This window comes from Sardina pilchardus, chromosome 12 (assembly GCF_963854185.1).
Source record: "Sardina pilchardus chromosome 12, fSarPil1.1, whole genome shotgun sequence".
Taxonomy (NCBI): domain Eukaryota; kingdom Metazoa; phylum Chordata; class Actinopteri; order Clupeiformes; family Clupeidae; genus Sardina; species Sardina pilchardus.
Window position 1 is genome coordinate 18,808,707 of NC_085005.1, and position 27,500 is coordinate 18,836,206.

General features: G+C 44.7%; 2 protein-coding genes across 3 annotated transcripts in view; both read right to left on the reverse strand.

The window, feature by feature from the left end:
* si:dkey-71h2.2 (low density lipoprotein receptor adapter protein 1) overlaps positions 1-21,704 on the reverse strand; it is a 60,848-nt gene extending 39,144 nt beyond the window's left edge. The window contains exon 1 of the mRNA XM_062550774.1: positions 21,437-21,704. Within this exon, the coding sequence (XP_062406758.1) occupies positions 21,437-21,521 (85 nt within the window). The 5' untranslated portion in view covers positions 21,522-21,704. The remainder of the gene's footprint in view (positions 1-21,436) is intronic.
* Positions 21,705-22,604: 900 nt separating this feature from the next.
* si:ch211-278j3.3 (E3 ubiquitin-protein ligase RNF19B) overlaps positions 22,605-27,500 on the reverse strand; it is a 30,270-nt gene continuing 25,374 nt past the window's right edge. Inside the window, exons 10-11 of one of the 2 annotated variants that reach the window (XM_062550217.1) lie at positions 25,645-25,939; positions 22,605-24,931 (exon numbers count right to left, since the gene is read on the reverse strand). In XM_062550217.1, coding sequence (XP_062406201.1) covers positions 24,736-24,931; positions 25,645-25,939 — 491 coding nt within the window. In that variant the 3' untranslated portion in view covers positions 22,605-24,735. Of the gene's footprint in view, positions 24,932-25,644; positions 25,961-27,500 lie in introns of both variants that reach the window. The other variant, XM_062550216.1, reaches the window with a different exon arrangement.

Below are 27,500 nucleotides of genomic sequence, written 5' to 3' on the forward strand. Positions count from 1 at the left end.
GACAGAAACAGGGGAGTGATCACAAACCCTTGAAGGGAAACAGATTGTGTTCTGCCTGGCACACCCAGATCAAATTACAAGCCGAGCCACTCCGTTCATCAAGACCCCAACCTCCCTCCCATTGTGCTGTCGCCATGGCGCAAATCCCAAAATCACAACCACCTTTCTTGACAATTTGTTCCCTTAATTCGCACACATTTGCCTCCAGGGGTGAAGCCAACCAGGACGGGGCACATCGGTTTTTGTTTTTAGTTTTTTTTTTTTTTGGAAAAATAATCCCCTCATTCATCTCCCGGTCCCATTTATTTCTTTCACTTCACACACATATCTGGGGAGGATCGCAATTATGACTAGTGTTATCTACTTCAGGCATGACTGCGCAAATGGAATTAACGTGGGGGGAACCAAATGAGCTGCTCTTGGCTGTGACTCAGGAAGAATGAGACAACATCTCCAGTCTCCCAGCCGGCGGGCTGAAATTTTCTCAAGCAACAAAAAAAAAGAGAGAAAAAGAGAGGAAAAAAATATCAGATTTAATGAGCTCTGGTATCTGTTTTTCCCCTGCAACAATTCATTCAAAAATACTGTTGAACCCCCCTGAACATCAATATTTGATGCAGGCGTAATTCATTACTTGTTCAAATCACGCTCATTATCTTTCTCCCTGAGCCTTTTAATTTCAACCCTAAATGCCAAAACCCGCCTCGAGCAGGCAAACTCCTCCTTTCAATATGGTTCTGCTCAAGGTGTCTTTCGTCCTGCCAGCAGGAAGTCTGCCCTTGCCGCATTTGTACCGACGACAAAGCTTATTCTTCCAGCCTCCAGAAAGCTGCTTTGTCACAACATCCTCTGCTAAAACTCAAAAATAGAACATGACACATGGACAGTCTGAGTTTTTATGATGACCCAAAAAGCTGACCACACATACTTATGTGCTTGTGCACTTCAGAAACTAACACAAAAAGGCTGACCGGTGTAAACAGTTCGACTTGAGAATCTGACTGGAGTGGAATAATAAGCTGCAGTTCCTTGTTTAACAGTAAACAAAATATTCCGTTTCGGTTCTTACTTGGAGCCGCAGTGCCACCACCAGAGACTGAGAAGGTATAAAATCATCTTCAGACCCTATATATTTAAAAGAGATAACGCTCAGCGTGACTATCACACCAGAGCAGATATGATATTCATAACAGCTCCACAAAGGCACTGGAGATCATAGGGACTCTCCAAAACGCCTTCCGTCTCCCCTCCCCCCCTTGTGTTTAAACTGCTGAGAGCAAACTCTCTACTGCTGAATATGATCCACTTCTCTGTTTACGCGTGAGGGTCAATAAGCCTTTGTTCATGAAAGGAAACTAAGCACTGAGGGGAAAGATGATGACACCTCTGACCACTGCACTGCCAGAGCGCGAATCAGGGCTGTGATGGAGACGAGGGCTTAAATCGAGTGTGTAAATGACTTTTCACTTCCAATCTCAACTTCAGAGAGCAAAGGCAACAACACCCTGTCCTCACAGTAATAGACTCTTAAGGGGGCGTGACATATTGCACCCTTTTAACCACATACCACACACACACACACACACACACACACACACACACACAGAACTCAAAATGGTCCAAAAAGTTTCTCTCCAAGTCCCAACAGTATTTCAGTCTTATTTTACATTTTTCCACATTCACTTCAAATCCAGATCACATTCTCTGTACTTAAACAGGCAAACAAACACAGCTGGATTTCCAATCTGTCTTTTTTATCTCTGTGATGGAACTTGTTTGATCTTATGTGTGGCTTTCACACACTCATTTTTCTGACTACTGTGTCCGTCTTCTGACGCGTCTTAAGTTGGGCCACCAAACAGACTCAGACTTTGGACCTGCTTTGCGCTCTCTCTATCTGCACCATCAATACGCCTTTTTTTCTCTCCTAAAAGCGAAGTTAATCATTTATTTTGAGAGAAGAAAAATACATCTTATCTTGGATTTTTTACCCTGCGGGATACCACACAGCCACATCGCATTCGAAAATTCATGATTTGGGTTTGTGAGAAGAAAAGATCCAATCTTGTTTTCACTTGAACACCAACTGAAAAATGTTTAGTTATGAAGGAAATATCAACAACACTGCACGCATCATATTATCGACCAGAATATAAATAACTGACAGCTACTCCAAGGTTAACAAAAAAAATCTGCTGCGACTGAAAAAGCATTTCGCTTCGCCACATAACACACTATTGCCTCAGGGATTTCCGAAAATACACACCATCCCCCTCTGATGTGGTGCTGACCCCACAGCCTCAGTGCTGACCGGCGGCCAGAATCAGAGAGTTTCATCGCAATCCCCTCTCAGAGGCAAATAATACATGTCGGCTTAAGGTCTAGAAAACCAAGCGTAAGGTGTAAGTGATCACAAGAGCTTCTGGTAAATCCCTGCACCGAGTCGACCATCCCCTCGTTTCCTTTTTTCCTCCTCCGCGAACCCCCTGACCTCTGTGTCCATTTGCAATCGACTCAGAAGTCACACTGATTGGAGATAGTCAGTATAGCACAGAGGAGAAAATGGGTCTCTTTCCCCTCCCCATTCAGCAGAATTCAGGTCTGTAGTAGGTGTGGGAGAAGATAAGAGAACAAGTAAAGGTGATGGAGAAGACTAATGCGGAGGTCATGGCTATGGTCATCTATCTCATCCACTTATGGTCTGCTTTTCACACAAAGGGTGTCATGAGAAGATAAGGAGCCAAAGATATGCTCTAAAAGGCATCCCTTCCGCTCCGCTCCTTACTGTGGATAATGTTCATGTTTAAACATAAGGGAATGAAACTCAAATAGAGAGAGAGAGAGAGAGAGAGAGAGAGAGAGAGAGAGAGAGAGAGAGAGAGGGAGAGAGAGAGAGAGAGAGGGCAAGAGACTGTAAAAATGGCAAATGTGTTTACGCTTAATTTACCTTGACTCTGAAATTGACTCTATTCACTTGAAAAGAAGCTGTATTAGCATCAAGAGGACTGAGCAAAACGATCCAGTTATTGAATCATTCCACTGAGGAAAATCAATGCCACTTTGATTGGCTAAAAATGCATTCGGATGCTTCTTTTTCTTTTGCTTTACCTTCACTACATTTGTTTACAACAGAAAACAAATATATACCCTTAAAGTCATGCAGGACACAGTTGGTAAATTCTGGGGGGAAAAATAAAGTCAAGTGAAACACATCCAACAACATCCTGGACCCGCCAAGCAAATGAACTCGTGGCGGTCGGCTGGTCGGGCGGCGAGGCAACGGATATCCTCAGTTAATCACCCATTTTGTCAGACAGCGCAGCACCAAAATAAATTGAATTGGGAGGCAGATTAGGGAAATGAGTCCAAGCAGCCGATCGAAACCAGGTCTTTCCACTCCTTATCGGAGCCACAGGAGAATTAGCAGCGGCTCCAGAGCCCTCCGGGCATGTCGACGAGAACCGCTACGGAGCCGACGCTGCTCCTGCGTGGAACATAGAACATCACCTTTGAAGAGCAGAAAAGGCGTCTACCTGCTAGGACTACTGCTTTAACATCACGCTATAGCATGTATCATGCAAATAGATTGGGAATACTTTTCCACATTGAATGAGAGGGGTTTCTGGACCACCAGTAACAGTGCTGATGGTCTTCATATTGCTGCAACAATGTGTGTGTGTGTGTGTGTGTGTGTGTGTGTGTGTGTGTGTGTGTGTGTGTGTGCAATCGGAGCCAGGGCTCAGCTGGGCTTTACATCAGAGTGAGCGCTCCCTTGGGGGGCCCTGATGCTAATGCCCCCGCCTCCATCACTTTTAAGTCCTGTCTCTGGCTGGTGGAGTAGAGAGATGGATGAGGGAAAGGCAGCTGGCTGTCTCCAGAACAACCACAGCCGTCCCCCTCCTCCTCCTCCAAATCCCACCCCACCAACAAAACATCTCCTTTCTAAAAGAGAGGAAATGGTTCCAGGTCAAAGGTTAACATCACACACTGGTGCAGACCTCCCAGACAGCAGGAAATAAAACGTAATTGTCAAGGAAACGTCAAAACGAACAAAAAAATACAATGAAATGAAAAATACAATGAAACATATACTTATAATAAAAAAGTGCTAGTGTGTGTGTTTGAACCAAATGGAAATGCCTATCGATGCTGATTCAGCATTACAGACTCCCGACTGGAAAAGCGGGTTGACTATACAAATGGAAACCCACCATGATGGGAAAATGATTTAGAATGGGCCGAACGACTCTCCAGTGTAAACATTTTTAACAGGTATTTGTTATTGACCGTCACAGTGTATTAGCCTGAGCCCTGGGAGAGCGGCTCATGCATACTGATACATACTGTACTGAATTCACTCTGGCTGGCCCTGGCTTGCCTGTGGGATGACTTACAAAGAGCGCGAGTCTGCTTTCTTTCACCCTATATCTTTCGCTGTCCTTCACCCTTCCACCTCTCTTTCCATCTTTCTCACTCTGTCCTTTCATCTTCCTCCTTTTTTCTTCTGCCACCTGCAATGTTTCCCTCTCCCTCTCTTTCCCTCCCTACCCTTCCTCTCTCTCTCTTTCTCGCTTATACTTTTTCATTGTGTAGAACACTTCCTCTACTTCTCTCTCTTTCTATAGTGCTATCTCTCACTTATACTCTCTCTCTCTCTCTCACTCTCTCTCTCTATAGCCCTACCCCATCCCCCTCTCCTCCCTCTCTCAAAGACTCTATACAGGGCACCTTGTGGCTCCCGTGCAGGTGTAAGGGAATGACTCATTTGCATAGGGTATCAGCAGGGCTCATTAACGAGGCCTAATCAGCAGCTTCACAGTCATTTAAAAGAGCAGCTCTGTGCTTCAAATGAAGACCACGGAAGGAGAAAATAAATGAATAAAACACTTCTGACTGTTCAGGCCTGAAAAAAAAAAGTTATCTGACTAAGGCACATTTTTTTTGCATTTTTCGTAATGGGTTTGTGTTGTTTGCTAAAGCGCCTTTTCCATTTTATTTTTAGGAGCAGATATGGCAGTTATGACATGGCATGGACTGACTGTCTTTAATCATTTATGCCAGTCATGAATTACTCATGCTTTACATAATTGATAAGTTTACGTATTGAAATATTAAAAGCCCACACAATTGTTTTTGCCATCTCACAAATAAAAAGCAATAAACACTTATTGGTGACCAGCAGTTGTTTTTTATTTATTTATTTATTATTTATTTTAGTTTTTCTGCCTCATGAGCTGTTTAACATAAGAAAGATTTTCATGAGGAGATGAGCCTGTCTCCTATCCGTTCTGTATCCCATAACTGACAGAAAGAAAAATAAAACACAGGCAGAAGACCTGAGGGGAGAAATGTGTATCAAGACACGAGGTTCAAGAGGGAATACATCCTCATTTCCAAGTCCTTATGTGTGTCGGTGTGTGTGTGAAAGAGAAACGGATTATGGATGTGTATGTTTGCTGTGTGTTCACGACTGATTATGTATGTGTGTGCGCATTTCAGTGATGGAGAGAGTGTGTGTGAATGTGTGTGAGACTGAATGCAATGCATCTATGCGTATGTGACAGCTGCCAGCAAATTCAAATGAAGAAGGTCTGAGGAAATCACAGCTCTCTCCCCTTCACCTCTCTCTCTCTCTGTCTGTCTGTCTCTGAAGTGCAGGCATCCATTTCAAAATGTTTCTCTCTTACCCTGCATTGCATAATTCAATTTCTTCCAAAGATTTAGCCAACTTGCATGATATTACAGCTGACTGGGAGACTCCCTATGCATATTAACATAGTCAGAGAGGGTGATATAAAGAGACAGGCAGAAACTAATAAAAGCGAGAGAGCGAGAGAGCGAGAGAAAGAGAATGAGCGAGCGAGAGAGAGAGCGAGAGAGAGACTGAGACGAAAATGGAGAGAGAGAAATGGAGAGGAGATGGGGAGCTAAATCATTGAGTCTCGGTGTGTTCTTCCATCTTCTGCATCAAATGTCTTCTCATTTCATCACCTGAGCCAAACACCCACTCTGAAATGGTCTGTGTGATCTGACTCAATGTGTTTAAGAGATACAGAGAGAGAAAGAGAGAGAGAGAGAGAGAGAGAGAGAGAGAGAGAGAGAGAGAGAGAGAGAGAGAAAGCAAAACTCACTGTTCGATCCTCTTGGGATCCTGAAACAATACTTGCTGTCTGTGCCGACAAGTGAAGTTCAAGGGCATTTTCACCAGAGTAAATAAACCAGTACACTAGATCTGCAAGAGGAGATCAATACTGTCCAACGGAGAATCAATACTGGGACATGGACAAGTGTGATGTGGTGTATTTTTAGCTTCTCAATATTGTAGCACTCGTCAGTAGCTAAGTGCTACAGTATGACTGCTATGCTGTTTTCCAAATACACATAAAAATGCTCCAGTTTCCCAATCTTGGTGGACGCTGCAATGATGAAAGCACAATGCTTCTGATGATGTGTAGCCTATTACACAATAATAAAAAAACGTAATGCAGTCGAAAATGAACAGCTTTCCTAACCTGCCACTCTTAAAGCCGCCATTAGGAACTAGTAAATGTCTTATTTTCCACCGTCATAATCTTTGTTTCAAGCTATAATGAATTTTACAATCCAGAAATATAGCATATATATATATATATATATATACACACACACACACACACAGGCATATTTTCCTTGCATTATCCCACTGTTAAAACTGCATACAGTAGATCAGAGCAGGACCCAGCTCTGTGATCATGGGCAGATGCTTTTAGAGAGCCCATGCTGTTTCCAATGCCCACTGCACTAGTCTGCTGTAAGGCAGTCAATCTCTGAGAGGTGCCGTTGAGAGCCCTGCCTCTCCATACTGGCACAGCGGGTACTGGGAATGAGCCCAGAGTGGCGACTACTGCTGCTGCTGCTGCTGCTGGACATGTGCTGTGACACGTGGAGCTGTAGCTGTTCCCACGGGACGGCCGTGACGGTCACTCATCACACACACACACACACACACACACACACACACACACACACACACACACACACACACACACACACACACACACACACACACACACACACACACACACACACACACACACACACACACATATATATACACACACTTCACACTTCAAGAACATGACTACCACAAATGGAAGCTACAGTAGAGTGACTTCTGCTAGTCTCCCTGTCTACTTCTCCCTGTACTGTATCTACAGTATTATCCTTTTGCACTGTCTGTTCATATATTCTCTGTATCTCCCTCCATTTCTCTCTCTCTCTCTCTCTCTCTCTCTCTCTATGACTATGACTATATCTTTCTCTGTCTCTACATTTCTTTCTGTCTCCATTTCCCTGCACAAATACCTTTCTCTGTCTCACTTTTCTCTTTTCACAGCTTCTCCGTCTCTGTCATCGTCCATCTCTCTGGACTTTCTGACCCAACGCTTGTGTACCGACGAGCACATACGAGTGTCTCTTAAGGCATATAGGCACCAGCATGAGTGCACCGACACATTCTATCACTTACCCACACACACACACACACACACACACACACACACACACTGGCGCCGTCATTTTTAGACGAGAAGCATTCGATAAACGATGGATTTTATTGAGCAGCGACGACAAAAATAGAGCCGAATCGTAATCGCCGCAGTGGCGATGGCAAAGTTTCGACGCTGTTGTTCGTGGGTTATATTGGAAACAATGTCATAATACAATGTGCTGGACTGTGGAAAGCAGAGTGTGCTGCGCTCATGTACTGTAACTGCCATGTGCAGAGGCTTTTACACTCTCTGAGGATGAACAGACTGAGTGCTGCTACTGCTGACCTGTGATACAGTATGTGGAGCTGAGGCTCCTCTGTTCCCACTGGACTCGCTAAAAAAAAAAGTCCAACAGTCTAGTCTTTTATTATCAGAAACACCACTCCAGCAGTGGACAAGACAGAGCAGGCAGTCTTTCACTGTTTTTTTTCTCCCTTCTAACTTACCTCTAACTTTAACTGTCTTCCATCTTCCATTCGTTGGCACTGCTCCTGTCTGTCTGTCTGTCTGTCTGTGTGTCTTTCTCACTGTATTCCAACATTTTTCTCTCTGTCTCCCTCTCTCTCTCTCTCCTGTTACCTTTAATTCTCTCTCCCTCTCTCCATCCCTCTTTCTTTTACTTCATCTGTCTTTTACTTCATTCCTCTCTCTCTCCCTCTCCCTTCTTTCTATGTCTTCCTCTATCTTTCCTTTAATTCTCTCTCCTTCTTTCCATCCCTCTCTCTGTCTTTTACTTCATCTCTCTCTCTCTCTCTCCCTCCCTCTCTCTCTCCCTCCCTCTCTCTCTCCCTCCCTCCCTACACTCTCCTGTGTTGTGTCTGCTGGGGAGATAAGCATCCTGCTGTCATCGTCTCCTCTCATGAAGAAATCCCATTCTGCTCTATTATTCAGCACCTGCAGGAGGAGACACCACGGGGAGCCTCTTCTCCTCCGCTAGGATTCTGGAGGAGGCTCGTGAGGAGGGGAGGTGGAGGAGCAGGTGGCAGAGAGGGAGGAGAAGGAGGAGGAGGAGGAAGAGTAGGAGTAGGAGGAGGAGGTGGAGGAGGAGGAGGACAACTGCGGCAGGGAGGTAAGAGATGTTCCCTGCCCGAGAAATAAATAAATAAATAAATGCTCAGGCTTTTCCCTGAGCCCTGATTAGGTGTGCCACAGGGTGCGTGGATATTTACAGGTTTCAAACGCTCTCACTCTGAAAACATCCTTGGCTCGGTGGAGATAGTGTGACAGGGAACAAAATCCAAGAATATGCTGAGAGGGAGGTAGAGAGAGAGAGAGAGAGAGAGAGAGAGAGAAATAACAAACAACAAGAGATGAGAGAATGAGAGAAACAGACAGAGAGAGAGAAAGAGAGAGTAACAAAACTCTGTTGTAACTGACGAATAAGTCTTGTGATGCTGTGATATTCCCCACAGATCCAGAGGAATAACTTTTGTTCACATGCTTTATCAAACTCAGCCAGCGACAGCAGTGACAATGCAGGTACACGCCAATTCCCAAAGACAGCTTAGAAAACAGAGCGGAAAAAAAGGACTGTCGAGAAAGAGAGTGAGAGAGAGAGAGAGAGAGAGAGAGGGAGAGGGAGAGAGAGAGCTTGGTATCTTTTCTCCAGAGAGAGAGGGCTGGAGCGTCCGATCAAATGTGACAGGTCTCTGGCGGACGTCAGACGACATAACCTTGTTTAGGGGCTGATGATTTGCTGTATGGCTCCGAGAGAATCGAGTTAAGAAATATGAGCCCCTAAAAAGGCGAATCAAATCAATAACTTCAAACAAAGTTTTATCCAGCCCTCGAGCATCATGTGTTCAAAGACAAGCCGCAGAGGGGGTGTCACACTGAATTCTGCTCCCCATTCTCAACACATTCCACACTCTGAGTTCTCCCCTACAGCTACCAACCCACAGGTAAGCCTGCAACATATCAGACTAATGATCATTCTACTGTAAGCTATGGCGATAGTTGATAGACTCCGTTTGCCTGAAGAATGCAAACGACATAAACGACACAAATCAGCCCACATTAACTTTGTCCTTGAGCCCTCCAATCAGTCATCTGACTACCACCACAGATTCTCGTTTTTGCCGTGAGTTATGCTAATCATTTTGTGTGACAAGTTATTTGATTTGCTTTATTATGTACAAATGACATAGTTCATCCTCTGAAATGTAATCACATTTTGTACTCATTATTGCCAAGGAAAACTCAATTATTTGATGTCTTCATTGCCTCTTCATTCACATCTACCAAACAAAAAGCATCATTTCTACAACTGGCTGCACCTGTATTCCTGTGCTCTGTATGGGCATGGGTGCCTGCTTGTTCATGCTAGTCATCTCTTGTGACATTCTGTACACTGCAGCTGCATCTTTCATACTGTCTGGTCCCCCGTTCCCCACAGCACAGATCCTGACAGAAGTCAAGACAGCAAGGGAACAGACGACGGTACGCCAGAGCAGAGATGTGCCACATCGTATCGCAAACTCCACAGGAAATTACGCCGTTCTTAAGGACTACGGTAGCACATTTCTTATTTTCCACCATTATATAATCGATGTTTCAGGCTATTGTGCATTTATCCACATTTATTCCAACACAGAAAAGCATACATGCAAGCATATTTACATATTGTCCCTCCCCCATGGTTATAATTTGTCATTTTGCTAGATTAATGGTATAGCTGATGACAAGTTTATATACATATGCGCCGCAATGTGACAGCTCTCATATAAAACCGAAACAGGCATAAGAGGAGGCGACAGGCTGCAAACAGGCATAACAGGAGCTTAAACTGTGGGTGTGCTGGAAGAAGAGGTAGTAGAGAGGAGAGGTAATTGCTGATGATAGTCAGGATTAAGTTTTACTTACTTGAGCTCATATAAACGTATCAATTATGTGTAGCATGAATAATTCATGACTATCGTATATGATTTGCATTTGTGAGCCATGAAGTGTTGAATGGTCATTTATCATTACAGTAATGCGAAAATGACCATGAAATAGTGTGATGTGGTTTTGTGACTTAAGTATAGTTTTAAAATGGCTATAGTTTTGCATCACTCATCCCTACCAGAGAGGAGAGAGAGAAAGAGAAGGAGAGTGCAAGATAGGATGGAGAGGGAGAGAGGAGAGAGCAAGATAGGATAGAGAGAGAGAGAGGAGAGAGAGAAAGAGAGGGAGATAGGATGGAGAGAGAGGATAGAGAGAGGGAGAGAGAGGAGAGAGAGGGAGAGAGCAAGATAGGATGGAGTGGGAGGGAGGGAGAGAGAGAGGATGACCTGTCACAAAGCCATGACTGTGGCTGACGGAAATCACACTAATCACCCTGTGCAGGGCACAGGGCACAGGGCACAGGGCAGCAGCCGGGGACAGGACGAAGGGACAGACCTCCTCCTGGGCCCTGCCTCTGAACAGGGACAGTTGGGGAGGAGAGGACAGCAGGGACAGTAGGGGAGGGGAGGGACGTTTCCCTTTGTCCTTCTACATGAACGCACAGAGGGACAGAGGGAGGGAGAGAGAGAGAGAGAGAGAGAAAGAGAGAAAGAAAGAAAAAGTGAGTCAGAGAGCAGGGTCTGTAGGTCATTGCTGTTCATTCATTAATAAATGCATTCATTCATTCATTCATTCATTCATTCATCAATGTATCCTTTACTTCTCCCATTCAGTAGTCTAGTTTTGCTTCTGCTGTTCACTCAAACACACTCTGATTAACCTTGTATCTATCTGGACTACATCAAGTAACCTACCAAGGTCATCAGACAATGGGAGTGTGTGTGTGTGTGTGAGAGAGAGAGAGAGAGGGAGAGGGAGAGGGAGAGAGAGAGAGAGAGAGAGAGAGAGAGAGAGAGAGAGAGAGAGAGAGAGAGAGAGAGAGAGAGAGAGAGTGTGTGTGGGGGGGAAGCGCATGTGTGCCTCTGTGTGTGTGAGTGTGTGTGTGTGTGTGTGTGTGTGTGTGTGTGTGTGTGTGTGTTGTGCGCGCGCGTGTGTGTATGTATGTGTGTGTGTGTGTGCGTTTGTGTGTGTGTGTGTGTGTGTGTTTGTGTGTGTGCGCGCGTGTGCGTGTGTGTGTTTGTGTTGCGGGTGCACACATGTGTGTGAGGCACTCCTGGTAATTGAAAGTGTGACCCTGAGTTCAGCCCCATCACTGAAAAATTATTTCTCCTTCACGTGTCATTCAAACTGCTGAGCAGCAGCAGGAGTGTCTACTGAATGGATGCAGGTATTCTCCCTGGGTAGCTTCTACAGAAAGGCACAGCCTTGCCGCTATGAATACGGCACACAGAATGAACTGGCATGCACACTAATATGTTTCAACACCCACAGTCTGTATCATGCACTGGCTGGTTATTGGTTCAGCAGGGCTGAAGTGATGGAATAGCAATCAGATAAGCCACCTCATCCATCACTTGTGGTGACGATTCCTCTTGACTGACCGGCGCTATTGTAAATTAGGGACAGATTGATTGGTGCTGTATTGATTTTTGGATATATATATGGAGAGATATTTGTTATGGGCGGCGACCTTTAAGGTTGACAGATACACAGCTGGGGATATCGGGGCCCTGGATGTATAAGAATTGCTGTGCCAAGATGGTAAACAGGAGGAGATGATAACACAACAAAGTCAATGCACTTGGCAATGGCCGCTGTCACAGTATTAATACAGTAGCAGGGCTTCAGGTCCCCACATACAGTACCAGCGTCTGACATTATAAGGCCATTACTGTTTGACTGCTTCACAGGGTTCCTTGGAGGCAGTGCAAATTTACTAATCGATAAAGGCGTTTAAGGTGATTAAAAAAGATCACAGTAATTATTGAACACAATGCGAGACAGTTAAACACAGCAGAAGGCAGCTCACTGCAATGCAGCACAACAGAAGAACACAACACAACAGTGCAGTGCATTGCAACACAACACAACGCAGCGCAGCGTAACACAACACAACACAACACAACACACAACACAACACATCATGCAGTGCAACACAAAACATCAAAATGCAATGCAGCACAACTAAAACAGATCTAATCAAACAATGAATCATATGCATGGAGTATTGTAACAGCATTGTAACAGCATCTTCTGCTATATTCTACATGTTCACTCTGACACTGAATATCTTGTTTGCCCAAATTGCCCAAAACAATTTTGACAAATGCATAATCCTTCTACAGCATAACTTGTTGATTCACTAGGAGAAATACTCAACTGGGTCCACGTAGACCCTAATTACATTAACAATAGCGGCGGCTACAACACACCTGGCTCCACCAGACATAAATGAGCCGGCTTAAGAGCCTTCGGTGCATATGGTCCACTAAGCAACACATCAATGGATCAACAGGCAATGCATCACAACACAATTAAAACACATTTGACCACAACGCAAAGCAACACCTAACACCTTCGCTGAGATTTGGGGGAGACAGGTTTATGCCTTAATACAGCTCAATACAACATAACTCAACCAGACACAATTCAGCGCAATTCAATGCAACAAATCACACTAAACCACAACTCATCTTCAGGCAACGCCGCAAAAAAATGTGACATTGTTGATGCAGAAGGCTGGTTTATGGATTTTGTCATCACTCATGGCAACCAGCTTGACCTTTGAAAGGGGCTGATGAGATTCGAGAAGACAGCACCAATCCTCGCCACATCTGTGCCACCACTTCGCCAGCCATTTCCGTGACATTGACAGTCCTTTGCCGCCGGACACACCATAGTAGGACTAGCCTACCTTACTCACTTTTTGCCTTTTGGGAGTGGCTGACACTTTTCTTTCTTGTTTGCTTTCATGCTGAAATAGACTGACACTCTCTTTTTCCTACTTTCAAAATGCAAAACAAACTTGGTCGGAGCCTCTTCTTTTTTGAAAGTCAAAACTGTTATGAATTATTCAGTGTTTCTATCAAGTAGACAATGCAGAGGAGTGATGACTGACAAGAGAACTGTACAGATGGTACGGGTTGAGAATGCTCCTTTCTTTCCCGCACATCGGGACTCCCGAAGCATCGGGACTTTAATTAAAACTGCAACCGCAAGGGGGCAACATAAGACCGCCTTAATAAAATGAAGGTTCGGCTCATACCGGAAAACACGGAAAAACCCGAAGACAACGCGCTGGTGACAAGCGGAGAAAAGAGACATCACGCACGGCATGTCAGATTGCAGTTTCAGAGTTTTCGAATGTTTTACAGCGTACCTCACAGCTGGCTCTCTCACTCGACGTAGCCTATAACTCAGTCAGTCCAGCAGAGATGCCAGAGCAACGTTTTGGTCAATGGAGAGGGAGAGAAATGCTCCGCATATCCGTCTCATTTAATCCGTCTCATTTAATCCTTAAAATGAAGGTGATGACTGGCGAAATTATAATCAAACGACGTTTCAATAAACCATTGTTGAAATTAATGAAAATGGTTTTAGAAGCCTTCAATTCAACCTGAAAGACTCGATATAGGCAACCTTAGATTAATTCATTAATTCATTACGGTTACAAGACCGCATTTCCGTGAATAGGCTATTATTGTCAAGGCGAAGACGAAAGAGATGGACAAGATGGACATTTAGGCTACAACATTTATGTTAGGAATACTTAGAAATGTGTAGGCCTATAGGCTATTTTAAAACGGAGGCATGTTCATTTTAACCGGCGACGCTGGGTAGCTTACCCAGCACTTTATCACAGATTTTGTCCCCACCACTTTTGACAACTGAAAATAAAACGTATTTAACAGAAATATCTTTAATAGGCCTACATGCCTATCATGTCACTTTACTTATAACCGTAGGCTACATGATTGGAGAAGATCGCGCATTTTGTAACATTATAACAATGGATGGTCAGATATGCGATAGGGCAGTGAGGGTGATTCATTGTAACCATCGACTAGTAGGCCTAGCTCCGCAAAAGAAGTTTCTAGCAACTTAGAATATATGGATCTCGTTATGCATGTTCATGTTGATTCAGAGATAGACATAGACTACCGTGGGCTACTGTGCGTCAATATAACAGCATTTTATCATGTGGTGAATTAATGACTAACGTCAGTTTAACATGTCAGAACTTTTGATCGGCGTTTCAAGTGCATGCCGCGAATAAATGAACTCGACTGACTGAATCCTTTATATTTCTTGGCTAAGTGCAAAGAGATTGACACTCGAACTGTGGCGTAACTGGTTAAGGCATCTTAATCATACGTCAGCGACCGGGGTTCAAAACTTACTCTACGAACCTCCGGAATCCATTAAGACAAGAGGCATTATTTTCTTAAAAAGTTTTGCGATTTTTTTATGATTGCGATGTCTGCTGAAAAGAAAAGTTAATATGTGAATTCGTGGTTCAGCGCACACACACACACACACACACACACACACACACACATTTTTACATTTACATAATAGGGCTCGGGCACACGCCTTGCATTCTAGGAATATCGCCGCCATTTGGTAGCGCACTGAACGTAATATCCATTCATTCAGATGCACAAGACAAGAAGCAGAAATATAGTAGCGATTTATTATTTTCCTCTTGCGATCGTGGGTTGCACTGTTACACCCCACTACACAGCAACATACTACCAAGAAGGCAAAAACTAAGTAACAGGAACACACTAAAAGGCGGGAGTAAATCCATAGTAATCCATAGTAAACTAAGGAGTGAAGCTGCCAATGTGGCTGTGCCCGCGAAGTTTTGATGTCATGATCCCGAGCCCTAGTGTCAGGAAGTGTCTGTCGAGAGAGAGGGGGGAGGGAGGCAATCGTCCAATGCCGCATACAGGTAGGCTATAATGTCTAGTGAACTGGTTAGACAAGTGTGGGGGAGGGGGAATGATCGCACAAGACAATTGCTCTTCATGAAATGGGTAGTCTCACAGACGTTTGTCGATGTTTAAACGTAGCCTACTACATCACTTGCGAAATCGGACGTGGCACATAGAATTATTAGGCTACTGGATTTAATATAGCATAGACTTTGTTCATCCTATATTAGCCTATATTAAAATGTAATGTGCTGCGGGGAAGCATTGGGGAAGTCAGTTTAAGTTGTCCTGTAACAATTTGCCTCTTATTATAAGAGTATGCAGCCACTACGCACATAATAGTCTAGGTTACGGGCGGATGCAAGCAACCCCATGCAAAAGAAGGCCTTAAGTTAACGGACTGAAGGCCTGTTTACATGTCAAACATGCATTAAATCTAAGAATCGAAAAACACAAATATCATGTATTGTGTTGTAAACAGTTAATGACTTCGTGGCCACTATGCGCAACTGCATCGCGCAGTGAGCTGAAGGATAGGAGGACCGACACTTATTAACACAAAGCTTTGTAAAGCACTAACAACCACCCCTCAAAGTTCATTGTCCATAAGTCCAAACAATAAGTATAAAAATCCGACAATCCAAAACGATAACGAGATCTCCCAGAAACGAAAAACAAGTTTGTTGAGTAGCCTAGTCCTTCCAACAATCTCAGCTTTTGCGTTTGTTAGATAAAAGGCATTCTGTCCTGCTGTATTCCAATGAGAAAAAATCATCCACAAGGTAGGCTAAGGGTCACGGTAATGCAGCATGCAGGAATCTATATAGCCTACGCACAAAACGAATGAATGGATTATATCGGCCAAAACGAATGAATGGGTTGGGAGAGTCGTCTGGCTGTGTCAGCAGACTGCAGTCGGTCTCGAGGGGTTAAATAGCGCACGTACTTAAATTTTAATCTGAAGAAGACCAAATCAAATAAAAAAAGAAGGATTTCAAGTGTGCGAACCTTTTTCCATTTTTTTTTATGATTTAGCCTACTCTTGTTCTGCACCTTGACCGGGGATGTGCACAAACTTTTTTACTACACTTGAATTTTAACAACTCTTCTCTAGCCTATATCCTATAGCCATACTTTAATAATCAGATGTTATGCTCATTTTTGTAGGCTACACCTCACCGGCAAGCACGCACGCAAATGCTGCTTTTGCACATCTACAATATTGGCCAGGCTATATAGAATAGGCTTTTAGGACTGTATTTTGCCTTCGTGCAACTTTAGTTGTGCTCAATCTAAATTATTGTCAGTAAGGATAGGTCATATTACCAAATGGCGAACCTCGAAAATTATTTAGGATATAGAGCCGTGTCCATTACGCATGCAGTTATTTTTTAGGCTATTGTTTTATTTGAGTGTTTTTGTCTACCATGGCAAACATAGTTGAAACGTTCGCTCTAAACTTAAGTATTTCCAATCGGCTTTCACAAAACCGATGAGGTCCAGATCTCAGTGGCCTCATAGCTGCCTACAGCCATGCATAGTAAGCCTAATGATAGCCTAATAGTTATGACATTAATAGCCTATTAATGACCTCATGTCGGAATGGCACGTTGTTTGAAAAAAAAAAAGTTAAATAGGCCTAGGCCTACCGCCGAGTGGGGATATGTCGGAATGAACAGCGGATACCAGCTGGGTTGTAAAACATTACTGTATTCGTTGATCTTATCGATGCAGTCCTTGCGGCCACTTCTCCCCATCGTAGGAAACTTTCTGTTTAGTGTTGACAACACAAAGGCCTTCACGTTGTGTGGCAGTGCTTGCTTGCCCTTCGATCCATCCCAGTTGGTGGTTTTGCACCTGTCCCTGAGTTATAGTCTATATGAGTAAGCGCTTATGCTCTAACCGCATAATAAAAGAAGCACCTGCAGCAGTGCTTATGGCAAGGCTATTAACACCTGTCACTGAGCTATGGACAACCAGTTATGCTCGAAAATTATCATAATAACAGACACACCTAATTGTATGGCTCTATGTTTAAACACATCAAATTAGCAAGCATTTCCGCAGCAACGTTTGCTTTCTTTTTCTGTCGGTCCGCGGTTGCTTGGTCAATTGCGCAGCAAATTATCAGATCACCGGACCTAATTTCACCCCATGTCTCGCGGACCAGCAGCAGTCTCCACGTTTCGCGGCCCATAGTTTGAGAAACGCTGCATTAAAGTGTCATTAGGTTGTAGGCTATATGTTTAGTGATTTCTTTGTGTGTTTTTCATTGTAGTGTGTGTGCATTGAGTAGTTCCTTAAAATACGGAACAAAGAGCGTCCCGTAGCCTATCTGTTCAATACGGAAGAAGACTAACTATTACTTATATATTTCTTATAACGAAACGCGAAGAAAAAATACGAGGACTGACCATCTCGTTTCTCCGCGTTTTCCCCAATACCATGGCGACAAAGAGAAATAAATATGATTTGACATTTAAGCTGATTGCTGACAAATTTGCCACACAATTCGGGAGAAGCAGCGGACAGGAGCGCCACCACAAGCAAGCACTTCTAGCCCAAATTAACATGGCAACGTTGCCTATGACTAAAGTGTCTAAGTAGGCTAGTCCTACTAATATTACATTTGATTGGTAGCATGTTTGTAGCGCGCCAGTTTACCCATCCCCTACATCAAAACAGCTTAGAATCAATCAAAGAATCAGCTGTGTCGGCGTTAGGCTGTAGGCGATTTTCTATAACCATTTTCATTCATTTCAACAATGGTTCATTGAAACGTCGTTTGAATAATTTCGCCAGTCATCACCTTCATTGTAATGATTAAATGAGATTAAGGAGTCGACTATTGACGGATATGCGGTCTTCATCATTTTGAAATGCGGGATGAAACTTTCTGCCACCTGGTGGTTGTTTGGGTACATTGCCTTAGGCTCGAAAAAAATCGGCTTGACGGCCTGCGGGATCTCTTCGGGAGTCCCGCGGGAGAAGGTGCATTCTCAACCCGTACCCACTGTATTTGAAGGCTGAACAGTAACGCTTCCGATGCCTATTTTTCCCTCTCTGGCAGGCGCGCGTACACACACACACCTACACCTACACCTACACCTACACCTACGCACACACACACACACACAGACACACACACACACACACACACACACACACACACACACACACACACACACACACACACACACACACACAAACACACACACACACACACACACAGACACAAAGGCTCACATGCAGACATGCAGACACACACAGAGACATAAGCTCACTCACAGACACACACACACGCACACATATGCACACATATGCACACACACACACACACACACACACACACACACACACACACACACACACACACACACACACACACACACACACACACACACACACACACACACACACACACACACACACACACACACACACACACACGCACACACACAGACACACACACACACACAGACACACACACACACACTCTCTCTCGTGTTCAGTCGGTGAATATCAACCGCCCCAAGCATCAAGGATGACTGACATGTAGACATTTGGTTTGATGTGTCAGTGTCAAAACTGCCAACTCTGAGTGCCAGGCAAGATACCCATCTGTCCTTCACCGCTGCCAACACAGTCTAATTATTTCACCGGACGTTTCTTCAGACGTGACAAGGATCTTCTCCCCTTCCTGGTGGGCTTCAAGCGTCGAGAAAAACACCACTTCTCAGCCTCCATCTTTTTATGAAGAATAATTTAGTCTTTCCTCCAAAAATCATAGACATTCCATGTAAAAAGAAAACTTCACACAAAAAGCTCAAAACATACTCAGAACTATCACATATTTAGAACCAAAATGTACATTATCACGTACAGTATAACACCACATACTGATGAACTATAAACACACCGTTATTTTAGGGTGACAATTAGAAGGTGATCGTGCTTATATGAAATGTCACGCATTCTCACTCATTTACAACAACTCAGCACGCACACATACTTATACAGACACACACACACACACACACACACACACACACACACACACACACACAGACATCTCCTGTCCCTGTTCTCACTCATTTACAGCACTTCCTGCTCGACACACACACACACACACACACACACACATATACACGTCCCTGTCCCCACTCTCACAGCTTCATTCATTCACAACATCACTTCCCAGCCTGCCAGCCATCGCCAGACTGGGCTCTCTAACTTCTCATTCAGACCACTGAGATCAGAAGCAAAGGCGCTCGTTCATAAATTAATCCTGTGAAACCATATCCGTACCCCCCCCAAAGCACATGATTAAATTTAATAATTCATCCGGCTAACTTCACAGACGACCTAAGGCAGCTGCTTCTTTTCTGTGACAGTCTTCCTCTCCTTACGCCCCCCCCCCCCCCCTCCCCTCTTCTTCTTTTTCTTCATCACTCTGTGTGTGTCATCAGGGTCGGAGGGGGTGAGAAACGGGGGAGTTGGGGGGGGGGGGTACATGCAATTGCCGGCGAGCAAATCATTTCCGTGTGTGGCACTTCGGAGTGTGAGGCGCCTGTGCTGCCGGTGAAGGGGTGTTATCCCGGGAGGGGAAAAGGGAGGGAATGAGGGAGCGGGAAGGAGGAGTGCGTCTCGCACATCGGAGTGACAGCGCCCGTGGCTGGGGGCTACGCGCGGTCGCCCCGCGTCGCGCCCGCTGTCACTAATGATGGCACTCAGGGCCTCTCGCTGGGTGACCCCTGTCTACGGCTGGCGCACGCTCACGCGCGCACACTTTACGCCTGGCGCTCACAAAAAGTTGGACGCACGCAAACACACACACACACACACACACACACACACACACACACACACACACACACACATATACTGTACACGCACACACACAAACACACAAACACACACACACACACACACACACACACACATATACACGCACACAAACAAACACACACACACACACACACACACACACACAGACTTGGCATGTGTCTTTTCGCCAGCACTTTCCCACAAACTCACTCACACGCACACACACATACACACACACACAGACACATTCAAAGGAGAACCAGAGTGAAAAAGTTAATGTTTAGGTGAAGGTGAAGGCCAAGACAAAAGGAGAGGTTGGATGAAAGTCTTTCTGAGACAGCAGTTACTACATTATAAAATGAGAATGTGTAGCCTATCAATGCACTATAAAAGCCTGTTCTACACACTTCTCTCATCAAAGTCTTCTGTACAATGGAATTCTATGCCTAACTTCACTGAGTATGGAGCACAATCTGGATGATTGTCTTTGTTCCTCTGTCACCGAAACAGACAACATAATAAGAAGTCCTACCAGCCCTGACAGCTGACTGAGCTCACATCAGGACAGCAGTCATCACGCTGGCTGAAAAGTGCATGTATAAATATTTAATGCTCGCCTCTTGCCTCTCCTTTTGTCCCCAAAAGTGAGAAGAATCTGCTTGTCTGCATGAATTATGTAGTCATTTAAAAACCTTAAAACAACACATTTAATATCAAATTTGTCAAATCTGCCTATCTGTAGGGTGATACATTCCTCTCCCTGCAATATTTTCCCTTTGTTTGCAGAAGAAAACTGTAACCAAATGAATAATAACAAAAAACAAAAAAATCGGTTTATTTGTAACGGCAAATAATCCACATTGCAGGTAAAGTGAGATAAATTGGATGTGACAGGATGCGCGAAGTGAATGAGCACACGCTGAGCAGTCAGTTCAGCGGGTGTCAGTGAGTGAGAGGCGAGAGGTGTGAACCAGAACTGATCAGCATTAGGACCCGTAAAGAATCAGGATGTGTGGAGAATGGGCGAAAATGAGAGGTGCAGCATATAACGAATTCATTAAAGCCACCTCCACTAATAAATGGTCAGTTAGCTTACTTTAACTGGCTGTGTTTACTCAAATGACACAGAACATACATGCTACATGATGAACTCTCCAATACTTTCGTTTTCACCCAACTTGAGGTGGTAAAAGCATCCTGATATTGCATACGGCACCTAGACAACTGCCCTCTTGTCCAGTGAATTAAACCGGGCTGTCAGAGAACAATTCTGTCATGCTGGCGTTAACATTGCCTGTTAAGAACCGCAGCACTTACTTTCATGTTTGGAAGTGCCCCATGTGTGTCGCGGGACTCCCGGACTCTTGATTATAGCTCTCCCGGCAGATTTGAGTGCATCCATGCTGAAAGGTGTCCTGATGTCAGGTGCAGGGCTCCCACAGTGTAGCGGAAAAACGTTGGAGTACTACGCACTGGGCGTTACTGTGGTACGCGGCGCTACAACCTGCCTATAGAGCGGAATTCTCTCCGCCGTCCCCGGAATGGTTCAAATACAATGATGCGCCGCACACGGGGATTTAACCCTTTCGCGTCTATGAGGGCAAACCCGTGGGCGAGCTATACGGAAGGGAGGTGTGCGCATTCAACCGCCACACCCACATCCGCTGTGCGGTGATTGCAATTTGAATTGGAGGAGGGGATAAGTTCCCCATATCAAATGCCTTTGTTATGAAAATATGAATGCCTAATTATTGCAGTCCACATCCAGAGCTTTGCTAAACTGTCTATAGACTTGTGCAAGCATAGCCTATGATAGGCACTGGTTTCTGGCTGAGTTAGCCTAATTTGTGGGGAAAAGAAAAAGAAAAAGAAAAAGAAAGAAACAAGATACATAAATAGATAGATAGATAGTCTTATTGAATGATAGATGAGACAATCTGTTGATTATAAAACACTATATAATAAAGTGAGACATGAGAAAAAAAAAAAAGAAAAACTCTCAGCTTACCCAACCATTACAGACTTCCTTGCTGTATTACCATTTTTCTGCATATGCCAAAGTGGCATCTCTTTAAACAGATCCCTGAAGCCATCACAAATATGCAGGTATCCTTGATGAATTTTCAATTTCCGGAATATAGGAAGCCAATTGATTCTGCTTTCTTCTGGCGCCCTCTGTAGGTCTTTACCAATTACTGCACTAAAATCTTACATACAATCCAGTGTCTAAATCCAACATGGGTTTTGTCATAACTTGACAAAATAAGATACAAACCGTAGCACAAATGGACAGCCATTCTGTTTATAATAAAATATACTGTGATCTAGCTTATTGATAGATAGGTGCTGGAATAAAGAATAAAACATCAGGCTAACATAAAACAACAACACAGACTGTAGTGTTTCATCTTCCATGGTGGAATCTTTATTTAAGCATCAGCTTGTGTCTACCCCTCCCCCCCCTTCCCCTCCCCCTCCAGTGCCACCCTTGTAGACGAGTAAAGATGTCTCCCAGGAGCCTGCTGATCTTGGTTTATTTCATTTTATTTATCTATTTATTTATTAAAGTCTGTTTTCTCCTCTACCATGTGTGGACTTCCTATAGCAGAGAGTGGTACTGTATGGTAGCTGCAGCAGCTGGCATGCTGGAGTTTTGGTGTCTGGCCCATGAGACCTTTGGTGCCCAGTTCTGAGAAGAAGCAGGCGGGGGGGAAGGAAACACAGCCATGTTGGATCCCCTCTCCTCGCTGGTGACGTCACTATTGCTCTGCAGCACGGCCGGCCGATTGCAAGCGTGGAGATGTCAAGCTGTGCGGCAGGATCCTCCGGGTTTATTACAACTGCAGTCCTCACGTGAAACGAAACGATGAAACAAAAAACAAAAAAAATAGTTCAGGCCCCATCGTCCATCAGTTTAGTTATACATCTACAATATGTGCCGATTCATTGACTATTTGTTAATATGAAAATGCATACAGTACGTCCTGCTACAGCCCTGGCCCAGGGGTCTTGGACCCTTCTTCAGCCCTTCAGCTCCTATGGGAAACTGTTGAATTGTACGGAGAACCCTTGCAGATCAATTACAGCAACATGCCAGTGAAGAACCTTCGCTAACAGAAGTGCAAAAAAGGGGGTTAGTTGGAAGTGGTTCTAGGCGGAGCGGTCATTTTGTTTGTTGAGGAACTAGTTAAACCTTTTCTCCTTTTGAGAATGGCAACCATAGGGTAATGACATAGTAATGTTTCTCAGCCGCCATTCACTGACACCTTTCTCATCTCACATCAGCTGAGCTGATACGTGAGTCGAGAGGGAACCGAATGGAACATGGGGGGTCAGTTTAGTGGGCCAGTGCTGAATGATGTCATTACAGTCAGAGTTCGATCATTAAATCTGTTATCAATTGGTTGTTCCGGTTCTCACAGGCCTTGGCCTGCTCAAGAAGAAACTCGTAGGAACTAAGACTTTTTGGGAGGACATTAAAAAAAAAAGTTCCCAATTAAAAGAACCTTAGTAAGTTCTACTTAGACCCACCCTGGTGATGATGGGTTCTTTTCAAGACTCATTTCAAGGTCATTTTCTTTATTCAGATGTCTATCCGCAAAGAACCTCCTTAATTGGTTCTTCATGCAACCTTTTCATTTGTGTAAATAGAGGCTAATCAGAACGGATTAACAAGTAAGCAGGTTCCTCTAGTGGCACACACTGAAGACAGTTTCGTTTTGCAGCAGACAAAATGACTTTTTTTTTTTTTTTAATTATTGTTTAATGAGGGCTACGCAGAATCTGGAGAGACCCACTCAGGGGCCAGGATGTCTTCGCTGTCGCAGTGGGAAGTGGGACACAGAGGGCGGAGGCCATTGCGTAAGAAGGGCTTGCATAATTGAAGAGAGTGCACCACGAGAGACACCATATGGGAAAGCCCCATTTTACGAAACCCTGTTTCTCGGTCGCCCGTAGTGTCGCAGCGGCGCGTGCGGGCCAAGGAGAGCTTCTGCTCCGCTCCCTTCGCCAACCGTGCCAGGGTACGCCGCCTGGCGCTTGTGTGGCATTTTGGCTACACGCGTTCCTTGCCGAGGAAATCATGCTCCTAAACTATTGGAAATGTCTCAGGAGAGAAGAGTTAGTCGGATGGTGCAAGGGAATAAACTCTGTATGGCGTCAAACTCCTAGAACACAGCTGAAAAGGAATGTTAAAAACAAATAAATAATAAAAATAGAACCGCATCCGAAGAGGCAAATCTTTCATTAAATCACATTTAAAATTAAAAAAGAAGAGGACAGAAAACGTAGGGCTAAAGCACCCATCAAACTAGCTGACAAACATGCTCTCTGTCGTTTATGTATGAGTCTGTTTTTTTCCCCCCGCTTGTTTTCTCTGTAATCCTCCTTATGGCATTGACAGCTGCCTCGTTTTTTTTATCTGCTCCATATCTTCAAGTCATTTCTCTCACTCTGTCTCTTTCTCTCTATCTTTCTCTCTCTCTCTCTTGTCTCTTATTGTCACCCATTCCACTTCCAGGCACAGAAAGAGTCAAGTGGCTGGGAGAAGCAGTGGGCGTGGTTGAAAACAGGGAAGTGGTCAGCCTTGGAGGGACGACGAATAGCGGGGGGGGAGATCAGACGCTGTCCGTCTCGGATGTGGGCGGGACGTCTCGTCCCCCGGCCAGTTGGGAGGCACACAGCGGCTCTTGGGATTGGTGGAGGGACTCGACGGACAGGCTCCGGCTGGAGAGCACGCTGCTGAGGCTGGGTTGCCTAGCGCCGCGGGGCTGCGCCTCGATCTCCACCCGCACCTCGATATTGGTCCCCTCCCTGTGGTCACACGACAACAAGGCCACGAGATGAGATGAGGAACACACACACACACACACACACAGCACAAAGCCATCACACTAGCACTGTCGTCATCTTCTTCTTCTTCTAATCTACCGTACAGACATTTTGCTTAAGTGACAAAAGTGCATATGCACACCTTAACACAAAACTGCAAACCATTTCATTCTATTCATTTCTCAATCCAAGTGAGACACTGGAGCTATCTGAACCCCATAGAGCCCCTGGCACACTGGAGCTATCTGAACCCTTTAGAGCCCCTGGCACACTGGAGCTATCTGAACCCTTTAGAGCCCCTGGCACACTGGAGGTATCTGAACCCTTTAGAGCCCCTGACACACTGGAGCTATCTGAACCCTTTAGAGCCCCTGGCACACTGGAGCTATCTGAACCCTTTAGAGCCCCTGGCACACTGGAGCTATCTGAACCCTTTAGAGCCCCTGACACACTGGAGCTATCTGAACCCTTTAGAGCCCCTGTGATGACAGGCTGGGATAGTTTATGTTCCTGTCAGACACAAGGGAGTAGAACGGTAATATCTTAAAATAATAAAGTAAAGAAGAAATAGTAATGAAATCTCCCTGCCTCTCCCACTCTTCACTGTCCTGCCCAGGTAAACGTAAAAAGGCACAAAAAAAAAGAAACACTGAAGTGTAAGTAAGTAATGATGTAAGTCAGTGCCAGTGTTTTACCTCAAGGCAAACGTCTGGCTGCTACTGAAAGCACACTCTGGTTCCGGCTCCGACTGCTCTTCCTCGTCCTCCTCCTCCTCCTCGTCCTCCTCCTCCTCTCGTTCCACGGCCACGACGCAGTCGCCCGGCAAGGAGTCGTTGGGGGAGTCGGGGCACGGCGTGAGAACGGCGCTGGTGCCAGGCAAGGCTACGCCGGCGGCGACCTCCATGGCGACGCTCTCCACGGCGACGCTGACTTCCTGTAAGCTGGCGTCGCTGAGCGCCGGCTTGGGCTGACCAGTCCAGTGGTCACTGACTACATGAGAAAATAGAAGATCTTCAAGAGAAGTTGAAACCTCATCAGATTGGGCCACGCTGATAGCTAAGCAAATGTCACACAATATTGTCATGGTCTGATCCAAGATGGCGGCCGACTCTGACACGGTACTGTTCCGGGTGAGGCCCAGTTCTGCACCAGAGATAGCTGTAATCTTGGATATTTCTACTGTACCCCCGACACACACATGCACACATACTAACATACACACACACATACTGTATATACACATGTGCACAGAGATGTACACCCACACACACCCACCCACCCACCCACACAAACACACACACCCACACAACCCCTACCTCTGCACACACACCCACACACACACACACACACACACACACAGATAGACACATGCAGACACAAACATGCACACACACGCATACACATCAGTATGCAAAGCTACTCTCTACATCAAATCGATCATATCTAATGTTAAGGCAATGATTACTTTATCATTACTTTATTACTTTATTATTATTATTATTATTATTATTATTATTTATAACAGCGGACCATGATGGGGTGCCTCCTCACTAAATGGTCGGACCAGCAGCGTTGGCCATCCCATTGTATTCATTCGCACTTCTCTATGATGTTCAGCGCTCTGTCTTGACACTACTGCAATTGATACGCTGTGCATAATTAGGGGAATTAGATGGTGTATTGTGTTTGAACAAAAGGCGCCACACTTGTTTACAACTGCAACGCCCGCTGTCTCCCCTGCCGATGCATTATGTGTGTGGAAGTCTAATAGAGGAATTACAGCATGCACCAAAACAAATAAATGTTATTATAGCAAATCGAGTGCCTTGGGCCTTGGTCAGGCCAACATCTGTGCAGGTCAGATTATCTCTGTTCATGATTAACACAGAGAAGAAGACTAGCAAAGGTTTATTCGAGGTCTGTTGTGTGTGTCAGAAAATGTTGAATGGCTGACAGCCAGGCTATATACGGGGTGTGCAATTCAAGTGTTCCATTCACGCATCTTAAAATAGTTTTAGAAGACTGGTCTGGGATTTTTTTTTTCAATTGTACTCGCTGCTATGAGTTCTGGTGTAGCCAGTCCTGATTGATTATAGTGGAAGCTAACGGTTGTAGCGTACGCGCCAGAACGGAACGATTCAGTCATGTACTTGGTGTAGCTTGCCTGTGAGGCGGAAAATTCTATGTAAAAAAAAGGGAATGTTTTATGTATGCATACTTGATGTCTTTGCTCAATGCTCTGCTGAAGTTGTTCTGCTAAGGCAATCTTCTCAAACTATTTCTTCATCTCATTTCTGGTACACGAGACCTCTGGCTGTCAGTTTTGTGGCCGCAGTTATTTCAAGTTTCTGTAGCCAAACTACTTTCTGCTCAACTGCTGATGTTTTTGCCAGTGAATTCCATCCAACCTCAGCTGCACTGAGAACAATGTGCCTATATACTCTTTGCCAAAATCAAATTTCCTTGTTCCACACTCTAAATTACGAGAATAATCGGATAATTGCATGGTATTACATTATGACCTCTTTTGGAGTCAAGCAACACCATCCTC